The sequence below is a fragment of the Hemibagrus wyckioides genome, linkage group LG29 (assembly GCF_019097595.1).
Source record: "Hemibagrus wyckioides isolate EC202008001 linkage group LG29, SWU_Hwy_1.0, whole genome shotgun sequence".
Lineage (NCBI taxonomy): Eukaryota > Metazoa > Chordata > Actinopteri > Siluriformes > Bagridae > Hemibagrus > Hemibagrus wyckioides.
Genome location: NC_080738.1, coordinates 8004837 through 8019836, shown reverse-complemented (window position 1 = coordinate 8019836; position 15000 = coordinate 8004837). Strand labels below are relative to the sequence as shown.

Sequence of the window (15000 nt, the reverse complement as noted above, 5' to 3'; positions counted from 1 at the left end):
TGAGAAAAGCCTCGAGTGGAGAATAAACACCGGACAGCGTGCCCTCAGGATGTGATCCATAAAACCGACTTAAAAACGGATTACTTATTCCAGTTTCTGCACTTCTTTGCTGTAAACATCCCCGGTGGTTCTACGTAGATTGTTTGTTTTTATATAAAACAAATTGATTAGATTTCACGCCTCCTAAGCATTGCTCCTGTTTTATTCCGATAGAAAAGTTGATCTGTGTGTGTGGGAATTTTTAAAAAGTCATGCAGCTGAAGCTGGCTCTGTCACCGCCGGTGTGGATGCTGATGCTGATGCTGATGGTGATGTGCTGCTGGAGTTTGGTCTCCGGTGCGGCGCGCAGTGAAGCGGAGGCTCCTCACGGGGACACGCTGGACTTCGGCTTTGTCCCGGCGGTGGTGTACGAGACACACGCGTACTATGAGCCCGGAGCCGTGGACATGCTCTTTCACATAGTACACGCGTTTCTCTACACGGTACAGCCAAACCCTTTCCCAGCAGGTGAGTCTAATATCAAAAACACACACTAGCATCCTCAGTAGTGGGAGAAAACTGACTTACAAAGCACTGAATTTACATAGAATGGGACAGATTTTGATCTTCCACCTTGTCTACAATGTAAAAACATACAGTAAACAGCTATAAAACATATTAACAGTAGAGTACTGTAATATCTTACATAGTATAAAACAACACATTTTGCTCACTTGGCTGATTCTCATGCCAGATACTGAGCTGAAGTGGAAGGGGCTCAGGAAGCTGTCCCTGATCATTTAGCATTGCTGGGGTATCAACATGCAACTTCCTGACAAAACCTTAACCACTGAACCCCTACAACTAGCCCAGCTTTATACTGTGCACTGATTCAACCTCCACCAGTGAAACAATGCACACATTCATTATATCACTTCACTTTTTCTCTCACTACTTACTGGATTTTAATGAACCTGAACCTTGTTTCCCAAATGACCAAACCATGATCCAAGATTTTTGAGGCTGGCTTTCTGTATGATGTTAACCACAGCCCTTTATATGTTCTCATATGAATGTCTAATTAATAATATATTAGGTATTACATATGATTTCTATTTCCGCAAGAGCTTAAGAACACACTACTGACTTTCACTAATCAGGCCAGCTAAGGTTCCCTGTCACAGTTTAGCTGATTATTGACCTGAATTCACTCTTTTAGATAACAATAAGGTCTAAAACTGTTTACTTCTAAAGCATATGACTTTATAAACAGCAGCTTGTTGGGTATGTGTAATATGTACACAGTGTGGACTGTATTCTGGCGTGATGTATTGTTTGTTAGGGTAGTGTGTAGATTCAGACCTTTGGAGTTACCCTATTTTGACCTATAGTGGAATACTAATGTGATATGCTACTCAGTGTGGCAGTACCGGGGTGACAACCACTGAATCCTGACTTATTTCAGGAACAAGTACTGGATCAACATCAACATTAGAGGAGCAGGTGTTATCTAGGTTGGGGTTTGGTTTAATAAGAAATGTTTTTCACTAAACTGAGTAAAGGCAGCTGAAACAGACCTATATACCAGTGCTGCTTTATAAACCCACAACCTAGAGTAAAAATATATGATTTAAACGCTTGCATATGGAGAGCGAGACAATTCTCTTTCAAGGTGTTCACCTTACATTTCTTGGGTACATCACAGTGGAATAAATGGAACTAAAGGAAATAATGACGTATCAAACACACAGTTTGTACTTATGTGTTTTTATAATAATTTCAGTACTGGTTATTGACAGAGCAGATGTGTTGCACTTGTGAGAATATATTTGCTTTACCCACATATGCAAAATATATTTTCGAATTTTGAACAAGCTCATTGACAAACAACTGTAGATTATTGCTTCCCCCAGCTATTTACATTAGATTTACATTTATGGCATTTGGCAGACGGCCTTATCCAGAGTGACATAAGTTTATTTTATTTATATGAGAGAGCATGTGAGGGCTCAGGGCCTTGCTCAAGGGCCCAACTGTGGCAGCATTTGGCAAAGAATAGTCTACTTTATGTCTGACCATTCAAACTGTTCAGAGTCACAGTTCTGGTCTAATTTGACTTGTGAGTACTTTAGGCATCATTGGTCCATTTACTAAATTTCACACAGTGCACTTGCTTCTGTTTCTTGGGAAAGGTCCTTTGCCAAAATGTGCCTTATTCTTTTCATCTATTAATGCCTGAATCAATGTTGTTTCAGTTACATTTGCTGTTTTGAACTCTTTTCATCTTTGGCAAGTTGGTTTTCAGGGAGCAGATTTTGGATGTGACCAGATGTACTATGGAGACAGTGGACTCTAAAACATAATACATAACTAAGCAGGTCTGCATCTGAGCTTATGTCAGGCAGGGTAGACTGGTGCTGGAGCCTCGCAGGGGTGCGTTGATGGTGGAGTCTTTCAGGGCTGTGTTGCTGTTGGGATTGCAAGGGTTTAGGTAATGGTGAAGCATGGCAGGGCTGGGTTAATGGTGAAGCATGGCAGGGCTCACTTAATGGTAGAGCCTGGTAGGGCTGGGTTAATGGAAGAGCCTGGTAGGGCTGGGTTAATGGTGAAGCATGGCAGGGCTCACTTAATGGTAGAGCCTGGTAGGGCTGGGTTAATGGAAGAGCCTGGTAGGGCTGGGTTAATGGTGAAGCATGGCAGGGCTCACTTAATGGTAGAGCCTGGTAGGGCTGGGTTAATGGAAGAGCCTGGTAGGGCTGGGTTAATGGAAGAGCCTGGTAGGGCTGGGTTAATGGAAGAGCCTGGTAGGGCTGGGTTAATGGAAGAGCCTGGTAGGGCTGGGTTAATGGTAGAGCCTGGTAGGGCTCACTTACAGTAAGTTAAAAGTTAATTATGATGATCTCAAGCAGTGTAACAAGTTACTATCTTAAAATCCTGCTGAAATTGTTACAGATGTGCATAGAACATAGAAAAATATGATGATGTGATTTAAAAGTATCTGTTAACCATGCTGTATTATTGCCTACCCCTAGGCAGCAGTACTTATTACAGTGTGCTGCATGATGCATGTCCAGTTTAGTCTGTTGGTCTTCCATAACCGTCTTGTATAACTAACAGGTTGCGTATGTTAGATGTTGCGTAACCTATTGCCTTTAAATGCCTGATTTATTGTAAAGGTAATGGAGAAAATATGTTTTGTTGTTATATATAAAAGCTTAAGAACACCTAAATCATATAGTGTGTGTGTGTGTGTATATGTGTGTGTGTGTGTGTGTAGTGGCTCTCGTCTCCTTCAGCCTGCTCAGGTGTGTGATGTGCTGAAAGGCTTCATCATGGTGCTGTGTTACTCCATGATGCACTACGTGGACTACTCCATGATGTACCATCTGATCAGGGGGCAGTCAGTCATCAAACTCTACATCATCTACAACATGCTGGAGGTAACAAGCACTACTCACAGATCAGCCTGGAACACCTTTATCCACACTTCTTCAGTGTAGTCCTTGGAACTCAATTAGTCACAGCTAATACAGATACAGTGCTGCTTCTGAATCTAATTGCTTTTGATTTAGAGAATCAAGATCTCAGTTTAATAACATTTGTGTTTGTCCATGTTCTTTACTTTTTTGTTCTAGACTTGTTCTGTCTCGGTGTCTTTCAGGTGGCAGACCGATTGTTTTCCTCCTTTGGCCAGGACATTCTGGACGCTCTCTACTGGACAGCTACGGAGCCCAAAGAGAGAAAGAGAGCTCACATAGGTGTAATACCACACTTCTTCATGGCTGTGCTTTATGTCTGTATCCTTTGTTCATTTCACACATTACGGCTTGTGCAGTATAAATGTTTTGTTGTTCTGGTTCTCCATTTACAGGCTAAAATCATGCAGGCAATCTCTCCATCATATATTTTACACAGTAACTTGTTTTCAATAGCAAATAATTCTAAGCTAAATGATGATAATGCACATTGAAGTTGTATTTCTATGCACACTGGGCTGATGAGGGTTAAAGAGTCAGTTGACTTGGCATTATGTCATTAGTAACTATCCGATATCTATCGGTTTAAAGGAAAGCTTCGATCCCCAACAACTGAATGCTACTAAAGTGAATTTAGTTTTTTTGGACCATTAGTAGTCTGGTATTCGTGGAATATGTAAGACATGCAGTTGGTGTCATCTGTAGAAATTTCCTTACATGCTTGTAAAGAGGCAGTTTCAGATTTATTTGATCTAAACACACCCTAGTGCTTTAAGTCTGTGGTCATGTACAGAATGCTAAGCGTAATACATGAGCCTAAATAAATGGGAAGTGGAAGGAAATGCTGTGTGTGTATATCAGTGTATTCCTTAACCTGAGCTTCAGTTCTTCATGCCATTCTGATCATGGTCCAGGCCACCACCCTAAACGTGGCATTCAACTCCCACAACAAGTCTCTGCTGACCATTATGATGTCCAACAATGTGAGTACACACGTTTCGACTATTTTTTAATGCTTTCTTATTCATAAAAGGTGTTTTGTCCAGTGTTACACATTTCCATCTGTCTCGTTGTGTGTCACTGCAGTTTGTTGAGATCAAGGGGAGCGTGTTTAAGAAGTTTGAGAAGAATAACCTCTTTCAGATGTCCAACAGTGGTGAGTAATGTAAAAGTAGACATGTGGGCTACCTCACTCCTAGCTCAACACCTACTGATATAAACTATGGGGTTTCTTTCCATTTAATAAACTTTTCTTGGGTGTGGGGTTACTAAAGACTAACAATCATGAATTGTAGATGTGTGATGGAGTGTATAAAACTGTCCTTTCTTTGTGTTTGTGTTATTTCAGATATCAAAGAAAGATTCACAAACTACGTGCTCTTATTAATTGTATGTCTTAGAAATATGGAGCAGTTCTCCTGGAACCCAGGTACTCATAGTATAAGTAATTAATACCCATAATTATTTTTCTATACTGGTTCCTTTATGTAGAAATGTTATGATGCAATACTGATTACAGTTATTAATTAGGATCTGTAATGGCTCTGACATGATAGTAATTGGTTTCGGTCACTGATTGTAGATCATCTGTGGGTGCTGCTTCCTGACGTGTTCATGGTCATTGCTTCGGAGATGGCTGTGGATGTGGTGAAACACGCCTTCATCACCAAGTTTAATGACATCCCAGCAGATGTGAGTGTAACCTGTGGTAAGCTGAAGAGTCAGATATGATTCTGAAGTTTAGAACAGGATCTTGTTTGTCGTATCACAGTATGGTGCTCGGTTTTCATCAGCCCTACAAGAGCTCAGCTCACTGTGTGTATAACTGCAGAAGAAGACGAATATTTCACATTTACATCAAATTAGCATACACAAAGCAATAAACAGAGACGCATTAAAGTCTAAAGACAACCCGGGACAACTGACCCTACATCAAACACTAAAGGACAGACTTTGCCTTCCATAATGTAGTTAATGTTCATGCAGCATTGACTTTGTGCTGGAGTTTTATAGATTTTATAGATTGTTCAAATGCTAAAGGTTCAGTGATTTAGTAAATAATAGAAAAAGAACCTCCAGATGTAAACAGCAATTGTCTGTGATACTTTATATATTCTATATAATTAATATGATTCTATAAGTAAAGGCTGCTGCTTCTATATTTATAAAGTAACTAAGAAGGATATTCACTGCACAGGTTCAGTCTTGTGTTCAGTGTTCTGTTCAGGTATGCAGTAAACAGTGCAGACTAGTTCTGTTCATACTGAACATTTCATTCAGTGAAAATGAGAAAAACAGGAGAAACATATAAAATAGTTCACTGTCCAATAGTCCAGGTGTCACACTGAGCCCCAAAGAAACTAACTAGCATGAGAGTGTGCAGCTCTGTTTTTCCACAGTAGCCAAGAATAGCTTCTTGTTTTGTTCAGTTCTGGTCGGCAATGTCATGTTCCTCTGTGTGTTAAAGGAACTGTATATAGAATAAAATGATGAACATGCTAGGAGTGGCATCAAGCTTCTGCTCATACGCCATGACTAACTGAAACTGTATGTGACATCTGCACAGGACAATTTGTAACCTGCTTGTGTGTGTGTGTGTGTGTGTGTGTGTGTGTGTGAATGATCATCAGACTACACTAAACTCTGCTTTCCTGTAGTATAAAAAAGTAGTAAAGGTTCTCTAGAGGTCTGGGAGTAATGGGCTGAGAAATCTCAAATTGATCATAGTGAAGTCCTGGCTGCTGTGAGAATGACAGCTCTAAATTCACTTATTTTTCTTAATCAGTTTTGAGAAATATAACACTTCTGTGATATAAGTAAATGTTACATTCATTACACAGGTAGAAGTTGACCTCTTATGTCATTTCTGCTTGTTGCTCCTCCTTCAGTGACAATAGGTTAGCTGCAGGTTTGTTCACTGCTCAGAAATGTTTTGCTCCTTTAACCCCAGACGGTCTTCTGGGGATGGGGCAGTGGCAGGGATATGTCTCCTCCTGCAAGTGTACCTTGGGTTCCCCAACACATCAAATATCTGTAAGCAAAGTGTACATTAATAATAGTAGAAAGAAACACTTAAATAGGGAACATTATCAGCTGACCTGATTAAACTAGCCTGAGCCAACAGCACTTCTTTCTTAGTACACGTGAAAAGGGAAGAAAAACCACACTGCAGATCCTTAAAAAAACAGTGAGACCGGTCTCCCAGGAGGGGGTTAGGTTTGGAAAGTGAAACAGCTCTCTCAGTCTCTTCAGATGAGCCGATAGTTCCATTAACCCCAAATCATCTTTCACACACATCGCTCCCTTCTACCTTACATTACATCCCTTAATGCTTCTTTTCTAACTTTACAGTGAAGCGTGAGCATGAAGGCTCTGAATATTGTCCTGTAGTTGGTGCAGATTTTACACCATCACCAAGTTTTTAAAATAAATTTATTGATGTATTTATTCTTTATAGCAAGCAGAGTGAAGCAGAGAGAGATACAAGGAGAAAAAAAGGGAGGGAGCTGTGGTTACTGCTAGGGATTAGAGCCAGAGATCTGCTCTGTCTTAGAGTGGCTTAGTTTAGTTTAGTCCGAAGATTAGTGTCACACCACACACACACACACACACACACACACACACACACACACCTCGTCTTCTATTCATTCACTAACTCTCTTATTTTATTTTACTCGTTACCTCTCCCTTCATCCCTCCCTTCACAAAGAGAAAGGAATAACCTTCACTGATTACAGGGATTGTATAAAGAGTGTGTATGTGTGTGTTCTGATCTAAATAAAGCTTGGTTACATAATGTGCCTTGACATTAACCCTTCAAACCATTCTGTGTCAAATTCAGTTCTGGTGATCATTCATTCAAGAGCGAACGCTAAAGCTAACACTCAGCATGTCTCTCACATCAGCACAGATTCTCTCAGTCAACTCCTCTAATAACTCTTCTTACTCTTCTTATTCAGATTCTGTTAAACTGGTAGAAATATAATACAGACTGGATTGTGACACCTACAATATGACCCCAATGTTGAACATTTTAATAATGACTAAATTGGTGTTCATCTCAGTGTGAACATTTAACACTTACTGTATATTCATGCTCTGAATCTTAAGAATAAAAAATAAACACAGTACTGAACACAGCCCTACAACTCCACATATTCACATAAGACTAGTAAAATCTACACCAGACATGTAGCACAGCAACCGCCTGTGTACCGCACATGCACACTGCTCTGCCGTGTCTGAAGTCATACACACATCTAAAATTATAATGCTAAGAAACTGAGCTTGTTTCTTTCATTACAGTTCGGTGATGATGGGCAGCATGTCAGCGTAAAATGTTCCGCTACTCATGTGTTCTGCTAACAGTGAGCTTTAGATACACGTTTTATGAAATGATGTCAACTTCCATCCTACAAGTAGAAAAAGTGTGTACTTATTGTTGTTCACAGAAGTGAAAGCTTCCTCATTCCAGTCGTACTGCCTCTTTATCCAGGTGTGTTTCACGTGTGTTTGCAGGTGTATGGTGAATACAGAGCAAGCTTGGCTTTTGATCTGGCCAGCAGTAGACAGAAAAATGTAAGTCAGTAATGATGTGATGTAAGATGATGGATTTCGGGGCTGTTTTGTGTTACACTGCGCTCTACATGCTTTGTTATACTGATTATATTTGTTGGTGTGTTTTTAGGCCTATACTGACTATAGTGACAGTGTATCAAGGAGAATGGGCTTCATCCCTCTTCCTCTAGCTCTACTGGTAACGTATTCTCAGTGTCGCGTTAACCTTTTTAAAAATATTCACCGTATTCTTTGCCCGCGTTTATGATTTAATAAAAATGTCCCATATCTATTTCACTCATTTTATTCAACAACTGTTTCACACTGAGCACTAGAGAATCTCTGACCTTTTATGCTAATAACACAGTTATGACACGGCTATAAACACTCAGTGTTTTTCTTCATAAGCTCATCCGGGTGGTGACGAGCTCAGTGAAAATTCAGGGTGCCCTCTCCCTCGTGTGTGTGATACTTTTTTATCTCGGGTAAGTTTTCCTTTCTCATGTCTGTCTGTCTGATTTGGTGTGTGTTAGATTGTTGTAGCCACCAGCGATTTGTGTATTAATATTTTTAAGTGTGTGTGTGTGTGTGTTGGTGCAGAATGATCACGCTAAAGGTGCTGAATAGCATCGTGTTGCTGGGAAAGTCGTGTGTGTACGTGAAAGAAGCGAACATGGAGGAGAAGCTGTTCCAGTCTCCCCCCTCCGCCGCTCCCAGCCGAGCATCCAGCAGAGCTCATCATGCAAAACGCACACGAGAGCCAACAAGTAATACACACACACACTTTATACACACACACACACTAATTTATCCATGTGATGTAATATAACTAAATGTTTCTGTAATATTTTATGAGTCATTATATACATCACCCAGTACATGGTTTTTAAAACATCTGAATATAATTCAGTTTGCATAATCATCCATATTCATTGATCCTAATAGTTTCTTAGGCTTAAGATTATTTATCGTGACATTTTAAATGATTACAGTACTGAAAGCACATGCCTCAAGAGTTCTGAATGAGAATATTTTTGATGAATGAATTGTAGCTAATGCGAAGTATCTCAGGGTTTAGAAATCTGAGTCAAAAAGAGTGCAGTGAATTTCTGTATTAATGTCTGAACTCATATCCATTAAATCTAGAAGCCATGTGATTCTCATAGTTTCCTTCTCCTCAGGCGAGCCAGTGGAAGAGGGCGTTTCTCCGTCAGTTATAAATCAACCCGTCCACCAGATGGAGAGCCCGGTGCCTAATCTCCCAACCAGCGAATCGGATCAGTTCCTCACGACGCCGGACGAATCGGAGGAGAAGATCATCACACAGGACGGGACAGAACTCATCCACAGAGCTCCTAAGAAAGACCTGCTGGAGATCGACCGTTTCACCATCTGCGGGAACCGAATCGACTGATACTCTACACAATGGACTGTAGAGAATGACGAGAGCTAGAAGGTGTCTACTGGCTTGAGCTTATGACCTTTTACCCTCTGTTCAAAGGATCAGAGGTAGAAATAGAGAGCAGGATATTTATTAAGAAGTGCACCTAATTTATTTAAGTTTCGAACTGAAACACATTCATCATTACCTGCTCCACCTCTACTGGACTCACGGATAATTCCGCCCTTTCCAAAGGTCCATATTTACTCCTTTACATCACCAGGAACAGACCTTGACCTTCCCCTATCCCAAAAGACAGAAAGAGTGACGGATCACTTCGGTCAACATCTAAACAAAAGACCAATGTTTATATGAGGTCAGTCACGAGGAAAAACTTTAGGTCGTTAATATGTGGCTTTTTTTTTTTTGTCATGCTCAGTTGCATTTTCTTACAGCTCTGAAGTTTTGCACATGTTTCTTTCTCATTTATTTTTTTTCTCAGTGATTTTGAACCTATTGATTTATACTTGTGCAGAAATGACAGATGAGTAGTGTATAAAGTAAGACTTTATGTAAAGGTTCCCTTCACTAGCATGTAGCTATGCATTAACATATTTTTTTTTTAAATCAGCATTAACAAACCATCCAACAAAGTAAACAAAGGCAACAAGGCAATTTAAAAGATGTGTTAATAAACATTTATAAACATGTTATAAACAAAACACCCCCTGCATTGACTTAATTGGTTTATTTAGTTCATGAATAAAAAATAATTAAACAAAATTCAGCAAAAAAATTAAATAGCATCATGATCCATAACTCAAATTTGATGGGTTTAAATGTTTGATTAATGCAGGTTGAATATCTGAAACATCAATTAATGCAAATATTAGACATTTTATAGAAATATAAATGATAAAGTTCATCACTGATACATTAAATGTCCATTTCAGGAACCTTACTGTAAAGTGTTACTGATAAAGAGTACAGCAGCTCAGCTTTCTACATCTGGATCCAGAAAACCAGCATTAGACTGAAATATCTCGTTTTTTCATGGTTTTTATTTTTATTTAATACATTTTCTGAAGCATCAGTTCGCACCACTGAAATTAAGCACAATTTGCTGCAGTGTATCCAGAGTAGAAATACATCGGCTGTATTGTTGTGCTGCTTTTATTTTTTATTTTATTTTATTTTTTAAATACAACCAAGGCTAAAAATGTCTTCATTTCAGTGCTTCAGGTATTTTTTTAAATATTTTTTCTGCCAGTCTTTATTTAAGACTAACATCTTGTGAATATCACGTTACACTTCCATGCTTGTGAATTGCACATTCGTTTGCTTCATAGACATTAAACATGTGTAGGGTTTTTTTTTTTTTTTTTTTTCCAATTGTTTTTTAATATACAGTCAAATCAGACACCGAATAAAACACTATAGACGAAATCCGGTGAGTTACTCGGCAGTTAAAAGCGTACACAAGTTCAATTAGAAAGAGATTTCATGTATATAATAAAAAGTCGATTCTCTCCAAGTCCCCTGGATAAACGATCTCTCCTTGGTTTCTTTTATTCTTCAAGCATCTGAGATATTTGGATCATTTTCTGTGCATTGAGTTGCTGTGTTTGTTTTCTCTTCAATATCTAAACAGATATTTCTCTATAAATGCCAAACAATTATTACTTTGTCGTACCATTAAGGCTTCAACACAACGCCAATCCCCTCATACCTGTTACTGTCTGTCACTGTAACCCAGTGCTTTTATACACCGTTAATTCCATGTTGCTGGACTTGCAGTGCTTTCATATTTGTTTTGGATTTGATGGAAGTTTGACATAAAGGATGTTTTGTTTGAATGAGATCGAGTTTTAAGTTGCTGTGGGGGAAAAATATATCAACAAATATCATTCGATCCACATAAATTGTTCAGCTGTAGAAGGCTGGAAGTCGTGTTTATTTATTAATTTTTTGATGCCTGGTTGGTAAAAATGTGCATTACTTCATCTCACACCAGTGCAACATCTGTTATATATCGAGAGAGAGAGAAAGAATATCTCTGACAATTTGTGGTGTTTTCCTGACATTTGAGCAAATAACATGATCTTTAATTATTTCCTCTGCTGTGAATGTTAATTATCTGAAGACGTACCGTGGATCAAACTTAATTTCATGTTTATAAAGCCCTTAGACTCTACTACATTTTATATCTAAAATGATTTATTCAAATAAATGACCGTATCAACAGAATATTTCTCCAGCTTTGTAGTTCAGTGATTACTGGATCATTATAAAGTGATTTATCACATCTCACCATTTATTTGCCAAAACGTTTTTTTTAATTTAAACAAATTCTAAGATTAAGATTATTGCATCGAGTGTATTGAAGCGTGAAAATCATTCTACATGATGCCGAGTGTCCAGCCTTCTACATTTGTTAAACGCTGCTCTGATTTTGATTGAAGATTTAGATTTATGTTTGTTTTTTGTAATTTACTCAAAACCAGAACACTGTCAGTGACTTAAATCATCTTTCTGGAGTTGAAAATTCATTAAAAATGCCTAAAGATTCAGAAACCAATAGGAACAATAGGATTTAGCCTAGACAAGCTGTCTTATTACTTATACACCTTCTAAGACTACCTTTATTTTTGTCTTTATACCAGCATAGATCTCATAGATCAAATTTTCCATTAAGAACATATATATTTTGAGGATTTTTTAAAAATCTGTTTGATTTACTGGATGTTTCTTTGTCTGCATGATGAAACTGTCCACATCCTCGGTCAGTTTCGTCCATCGATTTGATTTCATGATACGTTTTTTTTCTCTTTCTTTAGAAACCGAGCGAGATTGTCACGTTATTTTATGAGATAGATTTTCAGGACAAAGGGTAGAGGACATTGAGATTGGAAGTGTGTTGGGGGGAATAAATGTTTTGTTTTGTATCTCTTGGATGGTCTCTCTTTCTTTTTTTCCCACTTGCCGTGGATCGTGTTGCCATGGTTTCAGTTCTGTAGGTCTCTTGTAAAGACAGTGGGTAAAGAGTGATTCTTGTACATACAGAAAGTTTTAGACAATAAACTCTAACCGCTTCTATTTATTACACACGGGTCAAACTCGAGGCCTGGAGTCAAAACACGGTCTGTCGCCTCAATCCATTTAACCCACGCAAATGTCTTCGGAGAAAATTCAATACCGAACTGATCGATATTTTCACCCTGGAGATGATCATTTTTTCACCTTGAATGTAAGAAATTCTGCTCCATCAGGCAACAATATCATTTTACAAAGCTCATATGATGACAGTGGCTGTGTTTTGTATTATTAACTATTATGTGAAGGCATGAGGACATCATAATAATTCACTTAGATTATTTCCTTAAATGAATAATTTACTCTCAATCTATAATTTTGGGGGAATGAGATTATATGTTGTAAATCAGTCAATATCACAATACAAGGGAATAAATGTCCAGAAAATAATAATAATAATAATCAGTCCATTTTCGTCAATCTGAATGAATTTAATCAGATTGCAGTTTCGAATAATGTTTATATGTGCCATGAACATTGCTGAATATTTGTTTACATGTGCATTACATACTGTTTATTCTGTATATCTCCAACATTTAATATATAATAGTGTAAGAGCAATGCACTGCGCTCGTGCGGGAAGTATTTTTTATTATAATATAATAATAATAATTATGAAAAAATAATAATCATTAAGCATGTAACTGACTCGTTGTTCCTGTTTTAAATATATAGTAAATCTTTATCTAGTTTTTTTCTTTGTCTTTAATTATCAGCAGAACAACACAGCATTAACGGACGCTAGCTTTAGCGGTGTAGCTAAGCTATCTAGCTAACCAACTGGACAGCTTAGATAGGTAGCTAGCTAAGCTAAGCTAATCCCCTTAGCTGAGGGAAGACAACCATTTCAGTCCATTTTATTTGTCCAGAAGCAAGATATAAATAATTATTAGAATCATTTGACTGCATTATTTATTATACAGGAACTGTATTGTTAGTTGTAGGTGAATTGTGTTCAATTTCGGTACAGAGACATTAACTTAATTAGGAGCTAACAAGCTCCGATTAGCATTTACAAGCTTCTGGTACTTAAAGTGGATTCATGTCGAGATGGGGAAATATTTAACATTTCAGCCAAAAGTGTGGAATAAAAATAAAATGATCCTAGCCTAAATCATCATGAGATAGAAGAAATAAATGGAACTATGTTATAGAAGAAGCATGATGAACTAACTTCAGCTGTCTTTTAAAGGAAAGAAGAACGCTGTGTTGCCAGATTGGGCTGGCGCCTCCCCAATTTGGCTCCTTTAGGTCACGTCTAAACCGGGAAAAAAATGCATTGGGCGGGTTGAATAAAATTTGGGTTGGTTTTTTATGCAACTGGCGGTTTTTTATTTATTTTTGACTATAAACATGATATTAATTTTCCGTTCAAACGAACTTTACAATAAAGTATAATATGTAATGTTGACATTTTAATAATATGGCTCAGTTTAGTCAATGAGGTTGAGGAGAGTCCTGTCCAATCAGACTTCAGTCTTGATTAGCGGGTTGTTGTAATTGTTGTACTCGTTAAGCTAATATCACAAAGTTATTAGTAAAGCTGTAAGTGTTTTTATTATCATCATAATGCCAAAGTGAGGGAAATATAGAAAGTCCTACAGTAAAGAATGGGAGAGCGACCTGTTCTATAAGTAAAACATATACAGGTAGCGTGTGTGTGTGTGTGTGTGTGTGTGTGTGTAAATAGTGCCCTTTGCACTAACCCATTTATGTTGGGTTTTCTGTTATTGTATTAGTTATCACAGTATACATTTTGGGCTGTTTTTTTTAATGGGAGGGTTTTAAGCTGTAGTTGGGCTGGAAATCTTCAGTCCAATCTGGCAACACTGAGTTTGGACATCTTCAGATGAGGCTTGAAGACATAACGCATGTCTCTTAGAAGCGTGTTGACAACCCTGTCCTCAACTTTATAGTGCAAGCTCTCCAAACCTTTTCTCTTGTTAAACAGCCATCTTTCCTAAGTCTCGTACAGTACCAACTGCAGAAGCACCATAAGTGCACTCGTCATTTGTTGAATTTCATCTTTACAGTTGATGCCAATCATGCAAATAGAACAGAAGCTGTCGAGATCAGCATTCTCCCAGTCTCAGGCTCTCTGGAATAGGATCGCAAGGTCCACTTCTGCTGCAAAGCTGGTTGAAGATCAACGCAATCTTCAGTTGCTACAGCCGAAGATGGAACCTCTTTTATTCGGCTGTGGATCGAAGTGTAGGAATCTTTAAAGATGAAGGAGACGGGGCTGTGAGAGCTGTCTGTGCTGCCCTAAATCTTCCCATATGAGTGGTGAATATTTATCTCCTGTTGAAGCTGTCACTATGAATGCATAGTGAATCTAGCTATATGCATTTTTAAAGCTGTTTTGTGTTTTATTTTGTTTCTTAGGCACAGTCTAGCCGACATTGTGTTTTTGGGTGAATATACCAACACCATGAGTCCAGTAGCTGAAGCAATAAACATTCTACACGGAGAATCATGAACACAACATTAACACAAGATGGCTGCTCACTACAT

At 38.3% G+C, this 15000-nt stretch overlaps 2 protein-coding genes across 2 annotated transcripts in view; both read left to right on the top strand.

The window, feature by feature from the left end:
* The first annotated feature begins 3256 nt into the window (after positions 1-3256).
* Positions 3257-10794, top strand: LOC131349478 (transmembrane anterior posterior transformation protein 1 homolog). Its single transcript, XM_058385219.1, has 11 exons — positions 3257-3419; positions 3641-3776; positions 4341-4438; positions 4542-4611; positions 4804-4884; positions 5038-5147; positions 7974-8033; positions 8143-8211; positions 8421-8497; positions 8613-8779; positions 9194-10794. Exons 1-11 carry the CDS (start codon positions 3312-3314, stop codon positions 9424-9426), a joined length of 1209 nt encoding a protein of 402 aa, XP_058241202.1. The 5' UTR covers positions 3257-3311; the 3' UTR covers positions 9427-10794.
* A 3777-nt stretch (positions 10795-14571) lies between these two features.
* LOC131349419 (polyadenylate-binding protein 1-like) overlaps positions 14572-15000 on the top strand; it is an 8019-nt gene continuing 7590 nt past the window's right edge. Inside the window, exons 1-2 of the mRNA XM_058385079.1 lie at positions 14572-14772; positions 14872-15000. The exon at positions 14872-15000 is cut by the window's right edge and continues 193 nt beyond it. The gene's annotated coding sequence lies outside the window, so the exon portion shown is untranslated. The remainder of the gene's footprint in view (positions 14773-14871) is intronic.